This window comes from Perognathus longimembris, chromosome 16, assembly GCF_023159225.1.
Source record: "Perognathus longimembris pacificus isolate PPM17 chromosome 16, ASM2315922v1, whole genome shotgun sequence".
NCBI classification, from domain to species: domain Eukaryota; kingdom Metazoa; phylum Chordata; class Mammalia; order Rodentia; family Heteromyidae; genus Perognathus; species Perognathus longimembris.
In genome coordinates, this window is record NC_063176.1 from 25880558 (window position 1) to 25904338 (window position 23781).

At 37.7% G+C, this 23781-nt stretch overlaps 1 protein-coding gene across 4 annotated transcripts; it reads left to right on the top strand.

Moving 5' to 3' along the window:
- Positions 1-3719: 3719 nt before the first annotated feature.
- On the top strand, positions 3720-22930 carry Ociad1 (OCIA domain containing 1). 4 transcript variants are annotated; one of them, XM_048363868.1, is made up of 9 exons: positions 3722-3910; positions 5179-5241; positions 5634-5714; positions 9930-9983; positions 11463-11510; positions 13185-13320; positions 15427-15602; positions 19281-19433; positions 22436-22930. In XM_048363868.1, the coding sequence occupies exons 2-9, from the start codon at positions 5184-5186 to the stop codon at positions 22471-22473; spliced, it is 744 nt and encodes a 247-aa protein (XP_048219825.1). In that variant the 5' UTR covers positions 3722-3910; positions 5179-5183; the 3' UTR covers positions 22474-22930. The 4 variants fall into 4 exon arrangements, with proteins under 4 accessions (XP_048219829.1, XP_048219825.1, XP_048219828.1 ...); XM_048363871.1 differs by lacking the exon at positions 3722-3910 and adding an exon at positions 4271-4292; XM_048363870.1 differs by lacking the exon at positions 3722-3910 and adding an exon at positions 4332-4351.
- The last annotated feature ends 851 nt before the right edge of the window (positions 22931-23781 follow it).

Here is a 23781-nt window from a genome sequence, read left to right on the forward strand (position 1 = left end):
AAGTTGAGATATCTTCTAGGGAGCTAGGATTTCTGAAGTCCTTCTAAATCATCTAGAAGAAACGAAGAATGGTTGACGACTCAGAAATGGCAAGATGATTGTAAGGAAAACCTGGGAGTAAGGGTCTAGAAACTTCATTTTCACAAACCTATGCTTATTTGGAATGATCTGCAAAACCCACCAAAGCACTCATATCCCTAGGGAAGCCTGGCTTTTGGAGGGTCAGCAAAAGGTTCTTCATTTTGACAAAAGTCTAGAAACTACAGCGGACCTTATAAGTGAATCAACTTAAATTTTATTCCTAAGGCTTACAAGATAAGGTTCTGACAAGGTACACTCTAATCTCCCAGTTGCTCATTTCCTTCCACTCTCAAGTAGTGTCAGTTCAGCTCTCATAAAATTGTCAAATCTCCAATGGTAGGGAGGAACTCAAATTGTAGAACCCCCAGAAGCCAAATAGCTGCTCTAGTTCTATCATCCCTCTAACTTCCATCACTAATGTTTCAATGATGCCTTTTGTGGCTATATTGTATATCCACTAAAGATAAAATATTTATTCTTGACCATCTAACAACTGTACTTTTCTATCTCTCTTGCATAGACATCCCCACACATACCTGTATTTTTGTTATTGTTGTTTATGCTTGCTTTGCTGGTCCTATGGCTTGAACTCAGGGTCTGGGCTTTGTTCTTGAGATTTTGTGTTTATGGCTAGCATATAACTACCTGTGTTTTTGTTTTATGCTTTGCATAACAGTGACTGTATGGATTTGATACTTGTCTTTAATCCTTATCTGATTGCTATTATTTCTTCCCTACCCAACTTTCAATCCATTGCCTGTGATTTCAATCATTCTTTTGCCAATATCCTCAGTTGCTTTGTCTTTCACAGATGTGTGTGATGTATCTGGACCTTTCATTACTTTCTTCCTCTTTGCTGCAAAAGATAGAAGCAGCCCATCTCCCATTTATCCTAATCTTTGCATCCTTGCACTATCTCATCTCTGCCTGCATGGATATTCTGTATATGTTGTAATATTCTTCTTTTTGTTTTTGGCCAGTGCTGGGGCTTGAACTCAGAGCCTGAGCACTGTCTCCGGCTTCTTTTTGCTCAAGGCTAGCACTCTGCCACTTGAGCCACAGCGCCACTTCTGGCCTTTTCTAAGTATGTGGTGCTGAGGAATCGAGCCCAGGCCTTCATATATATGAGGCAAGCACTCTTGCCACTAGGTCATGTCTCCAGCCCTGTTGTAATATTCTTAATATGTTATACAATGGCATACATAGAAAAATCACAATATTTAGGACTTGGGGCGGAGTTCAGTTCAGAGTGTACTTTTCTAGCATGTGCAACCTCCTGGATGTAACACCCTTCACTTCAAAAGAAAAAGTAAAAGGAAAAAGGAAGAAATAGAAAGAAAGGGAAGAAGGAAAAGAAAAAAATCAGAAAAAGGAAAAATGACAATATTTTGTGTAGTTTACTAGAATTATTGGAGGGGTTCAAGCATCTATATAAGGCTTAATTATATATGTGTACATATTTGCAATTAAAGATACAAAATACAAGGTGATAGATATAGAAGATATGGGACTATTTTTTTTTTGCCAGTCCTGGGCCTTGGACTCAGGGCCTGAGCACTGTCCCTGGCTTCTTTTTGCTCAAGGCTAGCACTCTGCCACTTGAGTCACAGTGCCACTTCTGGCCATTTTCTGTATATGTGGTGCTGGGGAATCGAACCCAGGGCTTGATATAGAAGATATTAGGAGCTGCCTTTTATTAAATAAATATTGTTTATATAAAACTTCCAAATAATGAGGGTTTTTTTTTGCATTTTGTTTTTTTTGCTTTGTTTTTGAGACAAGGTCTTTCTATAGAACCCAAGCTGCCCTTGAACTCTAAGTTACTCCCATTTCAGTCTCTAAGACTCATGTTTGGCTCTGACCAAGACCTTTTAGTGAAAATCTTGCAATATTACCCATCAAGAGAAATTTTGAATGCAATAACCACTTAGATGTTTACCAGTAAAGTATCCAATCTGTTGCAAACTTAGTTTTTCTAATATCAAACTAACAGAAATATAACAATCCATATGGGTTTTAAGAAAAAGTTCCAAAGAAATTTTTAATTAAAAAAAATCAAATAATGCAGCTCTAATTCCCATTGTTAATGCAGGCCCCTTGCATCTGCCCTGGCTATGTCAACAACACATCCACTACACTGAGCCAGATGTAGTTCATAATCCTAGAAGACATTATCTTAAAGACATATTTATATATAAAGACATTTATAAAGTGTCTTTTCTATAGGAACTATGTAATGGAAGCAGACAAGTAAAAATATACATATACATACACACACACACACACACACACACACACACATATATATATAACATAGCCCAGAACTACATTGCAGGGATAGAAATATGTACAAAGTGAAGAGTGATTCATTTTCTGGGACATGTTTTAGAGAAGAGGAGTTCATGAAGAGTGACATAAAGATAGAAATTTGAAATACTAATGCAATTGACATGGAAGGGAATAGGGGATCACAGGAAACTGAAAAGAAAATAGGCCCTTTTTATTTTTATTTTTTGCCAGTCCTGGGGCTTTAACTCAGGGCCTGAGCACTGTCCCTGACTTCTTTTTGTTCAAGGCTAGCATTCTACCACCTGAGCCACAGCACCACTTCCGGCTTTTTCTATATATGTGGTGCTAAGGAATCGAACCCAGGGCTTCGTGTATGCTAGGCAAGCACTCTACTACTAGGCCATATTCCCAGCCCCAGGCTTTCTTTTTCTTTCTTTCTTTTTTTTAAATTGATGTGAGGCTCTAGAGGCAAAGCCATGTTTCTGTGTATGGAAGGAGTTATCAAAAGGATCAAGGAAAGAAACGGTTGAATCTGTGTTTTCTATGGCTGTGTCTCTGAAACAGGTTTGCAGGAGAATGAAGCTGGAACAGCTCGAGAGTCAGTGAGAAAGATGGAACTATGGACAGGGCAAAGGGGTTGGTTGGTTGGGCTCTATCCTATTGTTGAATCAACAATAAACTTTCAGTTTACAGTACGCTCTCAATAAACATTCGTGGAATGAAAGAAAATGAATAAATCTGATGAATCAAAATCCAGAGGCCTGCAATCAAGTGTACTCTCCATCATCTGATTGTTAAATGCCTTTTCGGATGTGCTTATTTTAATCCTAACATCAGGTGTTGTTTTGATCGTGACAACCTCGAGGCAGGGGTCATTACCATGGAGATGAGCACTGAGGCTCGGAGCTCTGCTACTCTGGAACCGGTCAGAAAGTAGACTCAAGACGATCTAACATATTACCAAGTGCCTATGTTTAAGATTTACTTTCTATGGCTTAGTTCAGAGGCTTAAGGAGTGAAACGATCTATTGTGAAGCAGGGAAATCCAAAGAAGGCCGGAAATCTCAAAGAGGAGGTTCTAGGGGTGCCCACCAGCTGGGCACAGAAACTGGGGGAAGGGGCGTCACCAGAACACAATGCCTCCCGAAGCCTCCATGGAGGGGGGGGCGGGGCTTCTGCACAGCCGCAGTGTAACGCTCGAGCTCCGCGAGGCTCCAGTGTGAAGGGCGGGTGGGGCGGGGGGGACAAATAGAACTGTGAAGGGCCAGAAGACGCAGGCGCAAGGGTGTAAGGAGAGGCTGCGCGGTGACATACTCTGGCGGCGGGCTAACGTCATTTCCGTCCTCCGGGGCTACTGCTTCCGGGTCCCGGGAGCTTTTAGCCGTATCTGGGTGACTTCTCGGCTGGCGTGTCGTAGTCCGGCCCCTTTCTCCTGCCTCGGTTTCCCGCGGTCTTTTCTCCCTCACCGGGTTGCCCCCGGGTCTCGGACCCCGGATCTCTTGGGCTCGCCCGTGTTGTCGCCCGCCACTCCTGTTGGGAGGTGAGTCAGGTGGGGCCGAGGCCTCCCTTCCCGCTCTCCGGCCCCTTTGCGTGGCCCTCAGTATTTGGTGTCCTTCGCCATTTTCCCGCCCGAGGGTGGACGGAGCAGGGCCCGGCCCTCCCGTGAGTGGGTGAGGGCGGGAGGCTCGCGGGTCGGGCCCGGCCCTGTGTGTGCGGGTCATGGCGGGAGGCCCGCGGAGGGCTGCGGCCGTGGACTGTCGAGAATCCTGGGGGCGGGGACGGGCCGGTGTCCCTCGCGCCTGTCCCGCTGTCCTCAGGCGTGAGGCCGCACTTTGCACAGGGCGGGAACCGGCCCGCAGGCCTGCGGGTGTCGCAGCTTTGCCAGTAGTCGGTCCGCTCGTCTCTGGAATCAGCGTCCAGTGGTATTGTTTAGAGCGGCCTTGCCAGTCTCTATATGAGGGATGGAATCGTGGTAAATAAGGTTTCTTTTTTCTCGTATGGCTTTAAAATACGAGTGATTTGCTTATCCCCTAATTCATTTATCTTTTATTTATTTTCGAAAAGTAAATAAAAGGGTCGGCCCTCAGTGATGACCTTAATGGCTAACTGAATTTTGGAGGGTCCAGTTGCTATCCTCATATTGCGTATACTATTTTCTGTGTTCGTGCAGTATTAAACGTGGGAATCATCATTGCTCTGTGGTGTTATATAAGGTAGATATTTGATTTGCTGGTCTCTTAAATCCCGTGGCATAGGTTAAAAAAACCTCAAAGAGATAATAGAATACCGCTGCATATTTTAAAACCATGTATTCTTTTGATATTTGAAGATTATTTGAACTGACAGAGGAAGGAGATAGGAGATTTGCTGTCTGCCTTACACGACTGGGAGACGGATATGGCGTCGTTTATTTCACTTTTTTTGTTTTTGAGTACTGCTTTGTGGGAGAGGTGACATGTTTCCTAATTATTTCCTTCTAAAATGGAAGTCCGGAAATGACCATTTTTTTTCTACTTGGAAAATTAACCTGATCATTAAGCACAGATGAAAAAAAGCATCTTGTTTTATTATTTTTATATTTTAACCTTATATTAATCTAATCAGTTGGTGAATATCTACACCTTTTCCATCTAAGGGAGCTAACAGGAATAATTTAGTCCAAATTAATTAGACTTATGACTTGCATTTGGTTTTATTATGTCAAGTAAGATGTCATGGTATTTGTTGTCATGTAGACAAGTAATTTTATTATGTTATATTTTTTAACATATTGTGATAGTTTCTAATACTTAAATGTTTCTAACACAGGAAAGATGAATGGGAGGGCCGATTTTCGAGAGCCGAACACGGAAGTTCCAAGACCAATTCCCCGTAACTATCATATTAAGTATTTATAATTAGAAGCCTTTTCTGGATAAAGAACATTTTATTGCCTGAGTAACAGTAGCAGCTGGGCTAGTTTAATGGGTGTGCCACTTACATAGTCACACAGGGTTTCACACTTGGTTTAATGCTCCCTTGTTGCCAATTTGAAATGCTTAATGATTTGAACAACGGGTTCCACATTTCCATTAAGCACTGGGTCCAACTCCTGGTTCTGACTAGAACTAAATTCTGCTTGGATCAAAGTTTGTTAAATGTTTACAAGTCAATTGTTTTATGAAAAAAATACTAGGGTGTCTTTTGTTAATCTAATATTTCAGTCTTAGGGTTTTTTCTTTTTATGGGCATTTTATTATTTTTCAACTTTTCTTGGTGAAAAGACATAGGGGCTGATTACATTCCAACTGAGGAAGAAAGAAGAGTCTTCGCAGAATGCAATGATGAAAGCTTCTGGTTCAGATGTAAGTTCAGTTTTTGATGAACATGGTTTGCTCCAAAATTTGTACCTAAAATTTTGACCTGAGTTTGCATTTGAAATTATAATTCCATGTAGAACAAATTGCCATGTTACTGCCACAGTGGCTAGTGAGATGTTTTCAGCATGGTGTGGTTGTTGCTCACAAATGTTTTTAAAAAAATGGAATTGTGTACATTTTAAAGGAATTTCAGTATTTTTTTCAAAACCAGGAGACAGTTTTGTCAGTGATAATAATGATAATAATAATGGCATTTCCTGAGTGTACACTGGTATTATAAAAATTCCTAAAGGAATTATAAGGGATGATAAATATTACTATCATTTTAGAGATGAAGAAACTGAGGTTTAGAGATGTTAAATGAGTTAGGTAATGTTGTACAGTTCGTGAGTTATTGTGTCTGAACTTGAAGCCAGATATATCTGAAATACAAACTTGTATTTTAACCCTCACTTTTAACTGTAATAAAAGCTGGTTAGCTCCCATTTTATTATTGTGAAATATTACAGAATTATAGGCTTTGGATTTATCTCTGTTTTCTTTTTTTGCCAGTCATGGGGCTTGAACTCAGGGCCTGGGTGCTGTCCTTGAGCTTTTTTGCTCAAGCCTAGTGTTCTACCAAAAGTGCCACAGCTCTACTTACAGTTTTCTGGTTGTTAATTGGAAATGAGAGGCTCACATCTCACAGACTTTCCTGCCCAGGCTGGCTTTGAACCATGATCCTCAGATCTCAGCCTTCTGAGTAGCTAGGATTACAGGCGTGAGCCACCAGCACCTGGCTTGCATTGTTTTTTTTCAATGTAGGGTCTTACTGTATGCCCAGGCTGGCCTGGGCTTCTGTCCTTCTACTTGAGCTTACCTGTGCTACCATTATGCTACCCTTTGTGCTCCCCTCTATCTAAGGGTAATGGGTACACACCACTGTGCTTAGCCATTCATGGAATCTCATGAAATTTTATATTGATCTGGTCTTGAACCTGTATCTCCTGATGTCTACCTTTCAAGTAGCTAGGATCACTAATTCCTGTTACAAGTATTATTGTGAAGTCATGTTATTCTAGGTATTTAAAATTGTGGCTCAATGTACTGACTAGGATCTGATGTCTCTGATCCCAAATATGCAGGCAGTAAAGACTACATGAGCACATGACTTTTTCTTTTGGGATAGTCATTTGTTTGGATTAGGGTGAGGATTAGATAACCTCTTATGTTCCGTTCAATTTTACCATTATTTATGTGACACAAGTAGAATAATATCCAAGTTGGAAAGAGGGCTAATCTGTTCTTTTTTTTTTTTTGCCAGTCCTGGGGCTTAGACTCAGGGGCTGAGCACTGTCCCTGGCTGCTTTTTGCTGAAGGCTAGCACTCTGCCACTTGAGCCACAGCACCACTTCTGGCTGTTTTCTATATATGTGGTGCTGAGGAATCGAACCCAGGGCTTCATGTATACGAGGCAAGCACTCTTGCCACTAGGCACATTCCCAGCTCAATCTGTTATTTCTTTATTGCATGAGTAGAAGCTGTATGAAGGCATAATGGTGAATCTCATTAACATAACTGTTACTCTTAGCATTGAACAGAAAACCCTGTCTATTGTGGAGATGACTAACACATCACCTTTATCCTTATATAATTCTTCAGTGCTACGTTTTTCAGTGCTTGAGCCAAGGTGGACTGATGCTATAATTAAACAGGATTTGTCCTTTGAAAAACCTTAAATGATAATACAGAAGGCATTCTAACCAGCCAACAATAAAGAAACAGTTTTTCCAGCAAAGGTAAAATCTGTTAGTAGAGTAGTAAAGGGTCAAAATTTAGAATTTCTGCAAATTGTGCCTAGAGGCAAACTTAATGCCCTATCCAAAAGTTGCAGATTTTAATTACAAGGTTTCTCTAGTGACTTATATGTCTTAATTCATGTAAGGTCCGCCCTCCGGAGGCTTACTGAACAGACTTAAACAGGAAGGGGGAGGCGATCTGCACGTAGCCCTCCTGGGACAGACCTTACACTTTAGTTTTTGAATTGTCCATGTATAGGTTAGACCAGAGTTGTGCAAGCTCAGTCCTTGGGCCAAATTTGTTTTTGCAGAGGTAATTGTTTGTGCCAGTCCTATGGCTTGAACTTGGAGTTTGGGCATTGTCCCTGAGCTTTTTTGCTTAAGGATAGCGGTCTCCCACTTGAGCTACAGCACTACTTCCGGCTTCTTGGTGGTTAATTGGAGATAAGAGTTTCACAGACTTTAATGCCTGGGCTGGCTTTGAACCATAATTCTCAGATAATCAGCTTCCTCAGTAGCTAGGAATACAGGTATGAGTTACAGAGCACCCAGCTAATTTTACCTTTTTAAATGATTGAGGAGGAATAGAAGGAAAATCTTTATCATTCCATGCTAAAATGACTTGAAATACTTTTATGCCCATAAAGTTTTATTGAAACATACAAATAAGTTTTAAAAAATACATAGATGTTTTTGTATTAGTTCAGTCTACTTTTTCTTTAAAACAGCAGTTGAGAAGACTGGATAAAGACTAAATATTTACCTACCCTCTGGTTCTATAAAACATGTTTACTAATCCCTGGTCTGGAACAGAACTATTCAGTGTACATCATCAGCCACAAGGAACTACTTAAAATAACTTACAGTGAAAGAATATAAAGCAAAATCAGGAAAAGGATCATGAGGTAAAGTCCAGAGGAAGCTACACTCAGCTTCTAAAGTCTTCTCTCAATGTAATCAGACACAGAGGGCGTCTTTAATATCCTGGGTGTTGGTACCTATCTTGAAAGAGGGTAACTGGAGCCTAGCAGGTACCAAAATTCCAGTCCTCTTCTCTGTGTAAACATAGTTCAAACTTACCAGCACTTAGGTAAATTTAATGTAGAGAACTGTTCACTAGTCAAGTTCCTTGCCAGAGTGGTTGGCCATCATTACAGAATATTGCCAGTGCTGGTGTAAAGAAGGAACAGTAATTCATGTGTTTCTAAGTTATAAAGCACTTTAGAGTTAGGAGAATTTGGATAGTTCACTTTGGATTACAAAGTATATAGCTACAATATTTTCATATGGGTTTTTTGTTGTTTTATGCTGGTCCTGGGGCTTAAACTCAGGGCTTGGGCACTGTCCGTGAGTTTTTTTTGCTCTAGTGCTCTACCACTTCAGCCTCAGCTCTACTTTTTTGTAGTTAATTGGAGATAATAGTCTCAAGAATTTTCTGCCTGGGTTGCCTTTGAACTGTGATCCTCAGATCTCAGCCTCCTGAATCACTAGGATTACAGGTATGAGCCACTGGTACCCAGTTTTTATATACTTTTAAGGAGTATTTAAATGTTTTTTATTCCTCTAGCCACCACGTGATTACGGTTAAACATATATTTTGGTTTATTCAGTAATACAGAATTTAAAAGCTTTAAGACCTGATACCAGATTACATTACAACATGGTACCTGGCATTGCACTAAGTATGGTTTAAGCAAGGTTCTTAACATCTCTAAGCTTCTCTTTCCTTTATCTTTAAGTGGGTGGTGTAATATTACCTAATAAAGGGATGATCAAAGTAACATGTATATAAAGTATTTAGTGTGAATCATGGATTATGCTTAGTTATCATTTATCAGTGACTTTTTAAAAGAAAAGTAGCTTTTATTCATATTCTGTTTTTTGGAAGTAACGTCATTTTTATTCTGTTACTGCAGATGGTAATACTAATGAACTGCTACCTATTTTGGAGCCTAAGATGGATTCTTAAGCATATTGCTTAACATTTTGTAAAATTTTTTTTTGTGCCAATCCTGGGGCATAACTCAATGCCTGGGCACTGTCCCTTAGCTGTTTTTGCTCAATCTAGTGCTCTTACCACTTGAACCAAACCTCCATTTTTGGCTTATTTGGTAGTTAATTGGAGATAAGACTCTTATGAACTTTTTTGTCCAGGCTGGCTTCCAACTGTGATGCTCAGATCTCAGCCTTCTGAGTAGCTAGGATTACAGATGTGAGCCACTGGTACCTGGCTGTAATGTTTTCTTAATCTTTTTTTTTTTTACCATCTGTGTATATAGTACAGCTTTTAAAGATGTAACCATTTCTTTTAAAGGTAATTAAGCAATCTACTTCTAGAAGGTTTTATTAATAGTCACTTCTTAGCGAACTTGAGGCTAATTAATTTTTGTTGTTGATAATGACTTGTTTTTTTCTTCTGTAGCTGTGCCGTTGGCTGCCACAAGTATGTTGATTACTCAAGGATTAATTAGTAAAGGTAAATTTGAATTTATTATTTATTGTCATTCATGGGACTGGAACTTTCCAGGCTTGGGTGCTGTTCCTGAGCTCTTTTGCACATGACTACTCTGCCACTTTGAGCTGCCGCGCCACTTCCAGTTTTCTGGTGGTTAATCAAAGATAAGAGTCTTACAGCCTTTCCTGCTTGGGCTGGCTTTAACTTCAATTCTAGATCTCAGCCTCCTGACCAGCTGGGATTACAAACTTGAGCCACCACTGTTGCCTGGCACATAGTTATATTCTTGTTGAGCTTTCATTTCTTAGTAAGTTGGTTTTTTAAATTATTTATTGTCAAAGTGATGTACAGAGGAGTTACAGTTTCATACATAAGGCCATGGGTACATTTCTTGTACTATTTGTTACCTCTTCCCCTTCCCCCTCCCCCTTTCCATCTCTCCCCATGAGTTGTTCAGTTGGTTTACACCAAATGGTTTTGCAAGTATTGCTTTTGGAGTCGTTTATCTTTTTATCTGTTATCTCTCGATTTTGAGATTCCCTTTCACTTCCCTAGTTCTAATATCAATATACACAGTATCCAGGGTACTCAGATGAGATACAGTGATAGCACAGGGACAACCACAGGAAGGGGATACAAAAGGATCATTAAGAAAAAAAGCTACGTTTTCACATGGCATGTTGAAAGTAATTACAACAGTGATACAACACTAGTTTCCATAACATGGAGTTCATTTCACTTAGCATCATCTTATGTGTTTATAAGGGCATAGCTATTGGGCTCTTGTGATCCTCTGCTGTGACTAGCCTAAACCTGTGCTAATTATTCCCTATGAGGGAAACCATAGAGTCCATGTTTCTTTGGGTCTGGCTCACTTAGCTTAACAACACAATTTGTCATTGCTAAAATATGGAACCAACCCAGATGCCCCTCAGTAGATGAGTGGATCAGGAAAATGTGGTACATATACACAGTGGAATTTTATGCCTCTATCAGAAAGAATGACATTGCCCCATTTGTAAGGAAATGGAAGGACTTGGTAAGTTTTGTAGCTTTCTGTGTAGGTACCTTTCATGTCTTGCATTAGGTTTGCATCTTGTCTTCCATTTATTGTAGTATTGAAAGTTATTAAAGACCCAGGAATGTAGTTAGGTTTAATAAGAAAAAGTAGGGAGAAAGACAAAAGAGTGAGGAACATTTCCTGCTGAAAATGAGAGTAAGGAATCCATAAATGAAATCTTCTGAGAATTGTTAGTTCTTGGTATATAGAAGCACAAGCTATTGGCTCAGAGTCAGATGCTCTTTCTGGATTCACTTCTAATGGTTAGAAGTCTTTAGATTTAAAAATCTATCCACACTGAATTCATCTTCTCAAAAGTAATTTAGCGTTGTCTGGGGTTGCAAAAGAGTTAATATTGGCAGATAATATTTAAAGATAGTTTGTTTGAACTGGGTTTTTCTTCTCTGGCAATGTTACTCAGAAATAACTTTGTTCTTTAGGAATCCTTTCAAGTCATCCCAAATATGGTTCCATTCCTAAACTTATATGTAAGTATGAATAGTACTGCATTTTTCTTTTCCTTTTTTATTTAAATAATTTCTAATCAAAATTTGATACATTTTTGACAAATGGATGTGCTAGTGAATTCAGAATGTATGTGCAGGTGGGATTCAGGTGACAAATATGGAGAAAACACTAAAGCAATCCTGAAATTTTTAAACCTCAAAATGCAAAGGATGACCTTTAAAAAGCACTATCCACCTGAGTTTTAGAGGCTACAAATCAAACATTAAAATTTAGTCATATGAGTACTCATGGAACAAAATCATATGTATTAGGTATAAGTACTTTGATCAAAGACTTGGGAAAACTCATGAACTTTGTTGAGTATAGGATGTTCTACTTTCTGATGGTTTCCATTTCTTCAGAGATTTTATTTCCAGTAACTATGCTTCTGAAATTACAATATTTTTTCATTGTTTTCTAATATCTTGGAATCATTAAATCTATCTTATTTATTTTACCAAAGAAATGGATACATTTTTGACTTACTCATGGTAGCTATGTGATTATATACTCTGATCAGTTTGTTTAAACTTGTCATTAAATGGACTGCTTGTATATTTTATTATTAGCATCAAGATATTAGTTACATAAAAGGCCTTCCTCTCTTATAGTGTAATACAACTATTAAATTGAAAGTTTTGGTCTCTGGGGCAAGTGGGGCAGATACCCTAAGAACTGAACTTAATATTTTTGTGCTGGTCTTGGGGCTTGAACTCAGGGCCTGGGTGTTGTCCCTGAGCTTTTTTGCTAAAGGCTAGTGTTGTACCACTTGAGACACAGTGCCACTTTAAGCTTTTTGGTGGTTAATTGGAGGTAAGAGTTTCACAGACTTTCCAGCCCCAGATGGCTTTGAACCCCCAATCCTTAGATCCTAGCCTCCTGAGTAGCTAGGATTATAGCTGTGAGCTACTTCCTAAGCCTGACTTAAGTTTAATTTTTTTTAAAGAAATAGTTTTAAATTTATATTTTTCAATTTTGGCTAATAAAAAGAAATTGAGTTTCTTTTTCAAAAAAGTAGTTGAGTCATTTTGTGAATCTTTCTAGACAGGCTAGCCTTTCTTTTGTATTAATGATCCATACATGATACAATGAGGATAACCATATAGGTTAGAATTCACAATTCATTATTTTAAGGGATTTGTTAAATATACTTAGTTATATTTTTAATGCAACCTTGTAAAATTGGCTTAGTACCTAACAAAACTAGTGTATTGAAATTGTTTTATCTTTATTGTTTGAGGGGGGAGAGAATTATATCCAAAAAGTCTTTCTATGATCTTTTGAGCATTATTTAATATATTTTTATTATCATGTTATGAAATTTGTTTTTCTAAAACCAAATGGATATGGAATTACTCTTTTAAAATATGCGCTTTTTTTTTTTTTTTGCCAGTTCTGGGGCTTGAACTCAGGGCCTAAGCACTGTCCCTGGCCTCTTTTTGCTCAAGGTTAACACTCTACCACTTGAGCCACAGCACCACTTATGGCTTTTTCTGTATATGTGGTGCTGAGGAATTGAACCCAGGGGCTTCATCTATGGGAGGCAAGTACTTTACCAGTAGGCCATATTATCAGTCCCAAAAATATGCTTTTTAGTGAAGATTTTTGTCTAAAAAGACTTTTTCAGTCATACTGTTTTGTTTGTTTTACAAAAGTTGCCTGTATCATGGGATACTTTGCTGGAAAACTTTCTTATGTGAAAACTTGCCAAGAAAAGTTTAAGAATCTTGAAAATTCCCCTCTTGGAGAAGCTTTACGATCAGGACAAGCACGGCGATCTGCACCAGCTGGGTAGGCCTCATTCTGATCTTCACTTAGTTTCATTTTTAAGAAAAGAAACTGGACATGCTGTAACTCAGTATGCCAGTCATTGCATTACTGAAAAACCATGAGAAACTTGCCATTTGCTATAGGCTAAAATAATTTGTTTAAAATATAAAAACAAGGCATATTGGCTGTTGCCCTTATTATCTGTATAGTTTCATTCTGTTGCAAGTCGGGAGTCCATGTCTTAGAATAAAGGATTTTATCTTCAGTTTGGCAAATGCTTTTGGTTTACTGAATTTGGACTTTTAACTTAAATTCCCAATTTGGTCAATACTATCTATAACAAATTACAGTTTTTATTGTTTTGTGGAAAATGAACTATGCAGAAAATCGTGTTTGTTTTTTTTTCTCTGAGATTCAGCACATTAATCTTTTGTTTTGATTACGTACTGGGAGCTGCAGTTCTTTTTTAATTTTGCTTTAAAATTTTAAAATATTTTTTTGATGACAGTTCTGGAGTTTGAATTGTAGGTTCTGGGTACTATCCCCTGAGCTTTTGTGCTCAAGACCAGCACTCTACTCCTTTATTATTTTTTTTGAGTGGTTTTTGAGCAGTTAATTGGAGATAAGAGTCTCAGGGATTTTTCTGCCTGGGCTGGCTGAACCATGATCCTCAGACCTCAGCCTCCTAAGTAAGATTACAGGCATGAGCCACTGGTGTCTGGCTTCCTTCTGGCTTTTGGGGTGGTTAATTGGAGATAAGTTTCATGGAGGTTCCTGTCTGAGATGGGTTCAAACCTCAGTCTTCGCATCTCAACTTCCTAAGTGCCTAGGATTACAGGCATGAGCCACCAGCATCCAGCTATTTTTATTTACTTATTTTTGTATTTTTTTGCCTGTCCTGGGGCTTGAACTCAGGGCCTGAGCTCTGTCCCTGGCTTCTTTTTGCTTAAGGCTAGCACTCTGCCACTTGAGCCACAGTGCCACTTCTGGCTGTTTTCTATATATGTGGTGCTGGGGAATTGAACACAGGGCTTCGCATACAAGGCCTGCCACTAGGCCATATTCCAAGCCCCAGCTATTTTTATTTTTGAGACTTGGTTTTGCTGTGTCCTTAAGACTTGAAATATTCTCATTTCCTCAGCTTCCTGAATGCTAGGATCCCAGGCCTGAGCCACCAGGTTGCTTAATTTTTAAAATAAACTAAATTCTGCTATAAATTGGTATAAGTTTAATGGATAGTATTTTTTCAGTTACATATTAGAATGTATAACATTTAGAATCTTTTCAAGTATATTTGTGCTAAATTCTGTAAATTAGATCAAAATGAAGTCTATAGGCAAAAATTTGTTTACAACTTTTATTTTGATGATAATTATTGTTGTTTTTATGAGTTTTTTGAGACAAAACCTTATTGTGTTGCTTCAAAACTACAGTCTTCTTCCCTAGACTCCCAGTGCTGGGAATACATGCATGTACCACCATGTCTGCCACTTGAGCCACAGCTGTTTGAGTCTGGCCGTTTTCTGTATATGTGGTGCTGGGGAATTGAACCCAGGGCTTCATGTATACAAGGCAAGCACTCTTGCCACTAGGCCATATCCCCAGCCCCAGCTTTAAGGTTTTCTTAAAGACTATAGTTTGGCTATGTTATAGGTGGATAAATGAATTTGGATAGGTAGACAAAAAAGTTATAGTCATTAAATAGGTTGATAAATTATGTTTTGTTGGCAAGCAATGTAAACTTTGTTTAGAGGTAGTATTTGTGTGAATGTGCTATAGCATATTTAAAAATTTATATGGATGCCTAGTGGAAATACCTTCCTCAGTAATATGTGAAAAGATATACCTATTAAAATTAAGACCTGAACTGTAGTACTTTTTCTTTCCAATAATTTTAGTATACATTAAAATTATCTTCAAAGTTAGATATTTAGGAAATTAGATGATGTGTTCTATTTCCCTGTATTGGGTGACATTTTTCAAGTTGTATAAATCAGAACATTTTTAAAAAATGCTTTCTGTGGCAGAGAGGCAAATTAGGATTTATTTTACCAATTCGATAACTTGTTTTCATACCTTAACAATTGAGGACAATGACTCATCTTTCTTACATGTATTCTTTTACAGGCACTATTCTCAAAAGTCAAAATATGATACAAATGTGAGTGGTCAGCCCTCTCTTGTGCCATCTTCAGCAGCAGACAACATAGAAAAGGAGGTGCTTCCTCGTTATGAGCCCATTCCATTCAGTTCTTCTATGAATGAATCCACTCCTACTGGTATTAGTGATCATATTGCCCAAGGTAGAAACTTCTCTTGAAATGAATTTCAGCATTTTAGGGTCCAACGTATGTATAAACTTTATTTGATGACCTTTCTGCTGGATATATATCACCTGTGTGTTCCATCATCAGCCATCCACCTAAATCCATCCATCAGCCTACTCAGCATGTTTGTTACTTTCTTTATTTGTTTCTTCATTCAGTATTTCATGAAGATTAGTAGATGCCAGTCTTGCTAGGTATGGAAAAAGTTAAGATGAATGTAGACTTTGGTTCTCCTCTTTTGGAAATTATCGATATGGTAAAATATACAGAAATGTAAAAATAAATTGCACGTTGGTTTATCCATTTAAAATACACATTTAGTTGAAAAGCAGAGAAGTGGTGAATTCTTTAGGAAGTAGAGGGGTCAGAGAGGCTACAATACAGTAGATAGGTTAGTCTTAAAGTTTGTCAGCTTTCTTGTCTGTAATGTAAGGAAGAATAACGTGTGCCTTATAGAACTTTTGTCAAGTGAGAAATCCATGTAAAAGTGCATTGTAAAGCCTTAAGTACTAACATGGAAGATTATACCTAGAAGTGAAAGATCAACAACTTTGGATTAGAGACTAGATTTGACAGTTGCTAACTATAGGATTTTGTGGCTAAGTGACAACTAATATGCAATAGTCCAGTTTCTTCCTTTAAAAAAAATTTCTTCAGGTGGAACTAGTGTTTGAACTCAGGGCCTCCAGCTTACAAGGCAGTTTATTGCTGAGTCATATTGCCATATCTCCAGCCTGAGTTTCTTGGTCTCTTGAATGGCGATAATACCAAAGAACTATTAGAATTAGATGCACTAGTCAGATATAAAGCCTATAGCAATAGATTCAGCATATATTAAGTTCCTTCTTTCTTTCATTCTATTCTGCAATAGGTCATGGGGCTTGAACTTGTGGCCTAAGTGCTCTCCCTGAGCTCTTTTGTTCAAGGCTAGCACTTTACCACTTTGAGCCACAGCACCACTTCCGGTTTTCTGGTGGTTAATTGGCAGCAAGAGTCTCATGGACTTTCCTGCCCATGCTGGCTTACCTGATCCTTAGATCTCAGCTTATTAAGTAGCTAGGATTACAGGTATGAGCCACCAGTGCCCAGTCAAGATGGGAGAGATTTGATTAAAGCAAAGGTAAGGATGCAATGGGAAGACCAGTTGATTACAAGTTAAGGTTTGAGAAATTGGGTTCTGGTGGCTAATGCCTGAATAGCCATTCAGGCGACTCAGATCTAGTTTAAAGCCACCCTAGGCAGGAAAGTCCATGAGACCCTTATCTTCAGTTAATCACCAAAAAGCCAGAAGCACTGTGGCTCAAGTGGTAAGAGTGCTAGCTTTGAGTACAAGTGCTCAGATACAGCACCCCTTTCTCCCCAAACAAAAATGATTTTCAAAGATGCAGAAAGGGGATCTAGATAGGTCAGTGTCTACTAGCTGAATGTGGCTGTGCAAATTAAATAAAATTCAGTTTCTCAGTTGCTTTGGTAATATCAATAGTTATTGGATAGTCATGTGTGTTGGTAGCTCCTGTGTTAGACAGTGCTAGCATAGATCATTCTTACTGTGCGAAGTTTAGTTTGACAAGCTACCATAAGTTGTTACGACTCTCTTAGTCCTCAGTGTGCACCCTCGTTGGAACAAAAAAAAAGACATCAAATTATAATTAGAAGTGGGTAATAGTGGTTAAAGTCACCATCTTAGCTCCAGAGATAGTCCTTGTCTTTCACTGTTTAATTCTTCCAGTCTCAAGTTCAAATTCATTCTTCTGTGTTCTAGACATTCAACATCACTTTCCTTGTAATGACTTGTATCCTTCTACTAATTTCATTAGAAAATTTTATGCTATGAAACTTGCATATAATACCAGAAACATTTCTTTGGTATCTACCCAAAGGAATCAACAAACCCCATATTTAATAATATTTTAATACCCTCCACAGCAGCTGTGTTCACTTCTAGTGTGGGGGATTTTTTTCTCCCTTAAAATTTAGGACTTTTTACTATTTCCCACACGAACATCCAGTGGTTTGTTTTGCCTCAGATGCTGCCCTTCCCTTTTCTCAGAGCATCATCTTCTTTTGTCCTGTTTACCCACTTTAGTTTTTCTTCCTTTAACTAGGAATCCACTGTTAATAATCTTTTTCAGAATAGAAAGCACTCCATCATACCTACTAGAAGACTTAATATTAGTCTTAAGTTAAAATGGAACTTACAGTTAGATTTAAAGCAGTGCCATTTTATATTTTATTCCTTCCAGCTCTTTATAAACTTCATAAAATAGTAAAACATATTCTTTACATGATACTCATTTGGCTTTGTAAGTGCAGAAAATTTTCCTCAGTTTTCTCTTTGAGTATGCTTTCATTTACCACAGAATTTCAGAACAGTAAAGTATTTTTTGGATAAGAAAAGATTTAGACCTGGAAGGAATTCTAGAGATCATTTAGTCAAGGTACCATATTTCACAGTTGGAGAGCCAAGATTCAGAGAAGCTTAGTAATTTGCCCAAGGACATTCACTGATTGTCAGTGTCATTATCACCTTCAGAAAAGTATGGTGAAAAGACATCAGGTCAGTTGTTAATTACTAATACAATGCAAAGTGTTTCACGACCAGTGTCAGATTCTGTTTTTCTTTACATATTCTTTTGTATCTAGAAAAAGTTTTCTACCATTTTTAGAACTAACTAGAATTTAAATTTTTGCTTTGTATCAGTATAATACATATTTACTAAAATAAAAGATGAGGATTGAAAACATTCAATGTATAGTTAATGCTGCTTGGAAAATTATGAATATTCACTAGAACCTTTTCACTGAATTCTAAAAATAAGTACCTTTTATTATTTTAATGAATATGATTATTAAGGTGATATGGCTGATTTGTCTCACTGAAAAATACTTCCAATGTGTGTGAGAGTAGTAGTTCATTGACTTATATTAACAATTAATTTAAAAAGTTTATATGACTTTCTTGCTGTTTATCCATTTTATAAACTATCTGCAGGATTGTAGAGTGTTTTGTAGTTTGTCATTAGTATTTGATGCTTGATGAATGGATTGTTCACACTTTGACTTTTCTTTGGGAAACAGAATAAGTACGGGTCTCAGGGTGAACATAGTGTGAGACCAGAGTGAAAGCAGTGCATCCTTTGGTTAAAAGTTATTTGTGTTCAAATATCATAAAGATGATAATTCTTTGTAAGTAATTGGAGTTATTGGCATATAAACTCTGACTATGGGAACATTAGCTATGGAATTGTTAATAAAATATGTGTATCAAATTTTATTCTGTTGATACTAGTAGAGTCTTAATTTTATACATACTATGAATGATTTTCCAGTTTAAAGTACTACCATTTCATTTGTTTAAATGGTAGTGTAGTAATTTAATTTTATTGTTATCCTTTTTCTCTGATGATTTAGTTTTAAAAAACTTCGTTAATTTTCAGTTATAGGCATAAAAGTTTAAAAGTATAAGAAGGAATAGTCTTCAGTGTTGCAGTTTCCTTGGAGAAAGTGTAGTAAGTACCTTTGGAATGGTGGTAATTTGATCCTTCATTTCTCCTTATTCTGTTTTGATTGAGCTAACAAGTATTTGCAAAATTTAGTTGCTTTGGATTTACCCAAATCCTTTTGTCTCCACTTATTAACTGTTTGTTGTTTTAGGACCTGAGCCCACCCTTGAAGAAAGTCCCAAAAGAAAAAGTATTACATATGAGGAATTAAGGAATAAGAACAGAGAGTCATATGAAGTAACTTTATCACAAAAGACTGATCCCTCAGTCAGGCCTATGCAGGAAAAAGTGCCAAAAAAAGAAGGTATGATAGTTTAGTCTGAATTATGTAACTTTAGAATTAGAAGCTACAGCATTAGTTTAAAACAATCAAAATAGTATGTCATCAAATTATTCCAATTAATCTCGGTGATTTCTTAAAGAATAATTTATAGTTATGCTTTCCATTTTTAAAGAGTTCAAAAGGCCATTTTGTGTTAGAAAATAAGTTGATACAGCAAGACACATGACAGTATACTTTAATTTTCAAATATAGTTTAGAAAATCCACACTTTACAAAAAGCCACCTTGGGAATTGATACATTTTTCCTGTGGTGCGTCACATACATATTAAGATTTGTTTACCTGAGGTTGATTGTTGGACTGTACTGTTACTTTAGGCAAAACTACAGATTCATGCATGATAGGAGTTACATGCTGTGTAAATCCGTTTTTAGGGCATTTCCAAAAGAGCAGTCTTGACTTTTTCTCAACACTATTTTTCTTTATAATTTGGTAGTAAATTTGTAAATCACAATTTCTTAAGTCCTTTAGGAGAACAGGCACATGTTACCCAAAGTGAATTTTTGGACACAGAAATTTACCTTTAAAGTGTTTTAATGTTTTATAGTCATTTAAATGTAAAGTTTTATGCACTCTTAAGAAATTCCAGAGGATGTGTCATTGTTTCAAGGTTTTCTGTTTACTAATTTAAGCATCAGGGAAAGGACGGGTTAATAATTAGTTCAAGGATAGAGCATTTGCTAGATGTATAAGATCCAGTGTTCAATCTTTAGTGCTACAAAAAAAAAATTCTAAAAACTCAAGGGTAAGTTGGGAGGAATGGGTGAGAATGTTGAAAGGGGTGATAGTGATCAAGATGGATTATATTCAAAAACTGCTCCTTTGTACTACTTAAAGGCAGATAATAACAAAATCTCAAAGGGTAGGTAGGGATAGATCCTTTGTGCCTTCTGGAGGAGCCATTTGCCATAAAGAGTGCAAAAATACATAAAAATCCCTAGCATTTACTATTAGGAGATTTTTAAGAGCCCAGGTTTTTTTTGTTGTTGTTTGTTTTGTTTTGTGCCAGTGCTAGGGCTTGAACTCAGGGCCTGGGTGCTGTCTCTGAGCCTTTTGCTCAAGCCTGGGCTGGCTTTGAGGCATGATCCTCAGATCTCAGCCTCCTGAGTAAAGATGAAAAGCATGAGCCACCAGTACCTGGCTCCCAGTTTCATTTTTAAATGGTAGTGTTTTTTTCTCTTAGAACCACTTTTATAATAAGGATAAGTAATACTTTCATCATAAAAAGAACCTATCTTTGAAATAGATTTGCAGTAATGGTTGATGCTTATAATCAAAAAACATTTGCATCCAGTGGCCATTTCTCTGTAAAATGTCAAGACTTGTACTTTTTCCTGTTAAAGATTTAGACTGTAAGCTCCATGAGGGCAGGAAGTAGTATTTTTCTCATTCTTCTTTTCTTATATGTTTCCAAGTATATATGTTTGTTCTGTCAAAAATGGAGTATATTGCTTAGGCCTTTAGGTAGTAATAGAGTCTAGATTTACTGGATTTGTGCTTTTGTGGTTTTAACTAAACAGAAATTCGGTTATACTGTAGTGTGTGTGGGTCTATGAACTTTTTCTTTGTAAAAGAAAATTGATTTTTTTTGTGCTTTATGTAATTTAAAGAAAAGACTTAATGAGGTAGTTTCATTGATTTTTCTAAAATGTTCTTCAACCTAGGCAGAATTCGACAGTGTAGTATAGATTCATAGGGTCTGAAAACATTAAAGTGCTCAACTTTATTTTGTCAATTTTATTTATTGATTAACTGAGAAAGTATGACAGCAATTTTAAACTCACAAGTGTGTATTTGTCAGCAGTGTTACTACTCTCACACTGTAATTTCTAAAAACAAAAACTCTACCCTGAAGTTGTGAGGCAGTGAAGCATGGTGGTGAATAGCCAGCATGTAAGGGCCAAGGAGTATATAATGTCAGTAAAATAAAGTAGTTTTGACTTTTGACCCTAAAAGGTCCATACAGTACAGTGACTATTACTTCTTTACATTATTAAAATCACTTGAGACTTCTGAAGAGGAGTTCACAGATGGAGGCTTAAAAGTGTAGTGGCTTAAAACAGATGCTTAAAGTACAAGAGAGCCTGTCAGTGACTCACACCTATAGTCCTAGCTAGGAGGCTAAGATATGACTATTAGAGTTCAAAACCAGCCTGGGCAGGAAAGCCTGTGAGACTCCCAAAAAAAGCCAGAAGTGAACTTTTGGGCTCAAGTGCTGGACCACTAGCCTTGAGCAGAAAAGTTCGAGGACAGCACCCAGACCCCAAGATTTGGCACCAAAAAAAGGGTAGAGGGCCTGGTCAGCCTGTGGCAGACCTTGGGTTTGATTCCTAGCACTGCCTACCAGAATATTGGAGACCTTTTCCTTCTTTGTAGTGTGACAATTCATGAGAGAGAACATCGAGTTACAGTCTGAACTTTTGATCGTTTTCTTGCTATTCCATGAAAATAAAATTCAGATTAAAAAATTATTGATAACTCTTTGGTATATGCTATCTTATTTATAACATGTACAAAGTAGTATGGTAAAGTTGTAAAGACACCCAGGCTTTGAACCTTAAAACTTTGAAATCTGGGCTGGGAATGTGGGCTTAGTGGTAGAGTGCTTGCCTAGCATGCATGAAGCCCTGGGTTCCATTCCTCAGTACCACATACACAAAAACTTTGCAATCTCAGTTTTGCTTGTACCTTGGGCAAGTTACTAATCTGTTTTCTCACCATTAAGAATTGTCTTAAATCATAAGCTTGTGTGAGGATCAATTACTTAATATAAAGTGCTTGATACAGGACATCTATAATTACAAATCACTCCTAGTGCACCAAAATCCTCCCAGCCCTTTTATAATTTGACTCTAGTGTTTTTCACATGATACACATAATTCATCATCATTACTAACATGAAAACCTAAGACACCATTTTTCTTTTACTGTTTGGAGTCATCAGTTATTTGTGCTTTTTTGTAGTAAAAGTAAACAAATATGGAGATACTTGGGATGAGTGAAAAATTACGTCTTTGGACCTACTGAAGGAGTTCAAGATCCAGCTTCATCTAGGTGGTCATGAATACCTGCATGCCTTGAGCTCAGCAGCAGTCATCATAAACACATTTAAAACTAAATCCTGGGGTTTTGTGGTTTGACTTACGTTTTTAAAAACACCTATTTCAGTGTTTAAGATTGTATAAATGTACTGACCTTAAGGAACTCTGAATGATGGTATTATACCATGATTGTGTATAGTTAGAAATTGTTTTAGGTTACAAGGCAAGGATACTCATGAAAGTATTGAGACTTTGATGCTCTACAATCAGCATATATGAAGATAAGTGAAATTTGCATGCCGAAGTGGGGTGGGGTGGGGTCGGGGGGAGCATAATTTCAAGTGTTTAGCTTTATGCCAAATTAAGCCTTTTTCATTTGCCGTGTTTTCATGTTGATCGTAAATAAAATGTAAAGGAAAATACAGTAGATCTCATCTTCGTTTTATGTTTTTATTTGCAATTTGTTAATTTATTTGCAATTTGTTAATTTATCTTTAAGTCTCACAACCACTTCAAGGGCACAGTGCCATTGACCTCTGAGGACTTTCTGTCAGGCCCCAACTCAAGATTTCACCACTCCCAGTAGTGCCACTCTGAGGACCCAACATGCCTTGAACACAGAAGGCCTCTATGGGACATTTAAGATGCAAATTATATAGTCACATTCCCCAAGTAGGCAAATGCAAGAGCAATTTCATATTTGTGGTTCAGGTGACATGTTCCAGCTAAATACTGCCATGAATCACCCCAGAATTGAGTTACTAAAAATATAGCTGGATCTGTTGATTCTTCCTATAATCCTTGCACTTGGGAAGCAAAGGCAAGAGGATCACAAGTTCCAGACCAGCCTCTAGGATAGAAAATGAAAGCTTGACTCAAAACCGTCATTTTTTTCTGTGAATAAAACTAAGGTGGCATGCACTGAGTTGGCTACAGGTCTGGTTTGCAGTTAGGTGCCGGGTAGAGCTGGAACAGTGGATGTCATAGCACCTGGGCCCTGGCCAGGGCATGTCTACATTTAGTTTCAGGAATTTTCCATGTTTGTCGATTATTGTGGGTTTTCTCAGCACCGGGCCACTGGAGTGGGGTCCTAGTACAAGGGTAGAACTTACACTGAAAGCTGCATTACCTTTCATGCGCAAGAACTTAGGAAGTCACTAGCATTGAGCTCAGCACAAACTTGCCTATCAAAGGGTAGGAATATGGACTCCCCACCTAATCAGTTAAAACTGAATATGAATAGATGATACAGTCACCTTCCCATTCTAC

Excerpts from the sequence above, each read along its gene's own strand:
- Ociad1 (XM_048363868.1), top strand. The coding sequence starts at position 5,184 with ATGAATGGGAGGGCCGATTTTCGAGAGCCGAACACGGAAGTTCCAAGA. Across the intron at positions 13,321-15,426 it reads CGGCGATCTGCACCAGCTGG|GCACTATTCTCAAAAGTCAA; the intron begins GTAGGCCTCATT and ends ATTCTTTTACAG. Across the intron at positions 19,434-22,435 it reads AAAAGTGCCAAAAAAAGAAG|TAAAAGTAAACAAATATGGA; the intron begins GTATGATAGTTT and ends GCTTTTTTGTAG.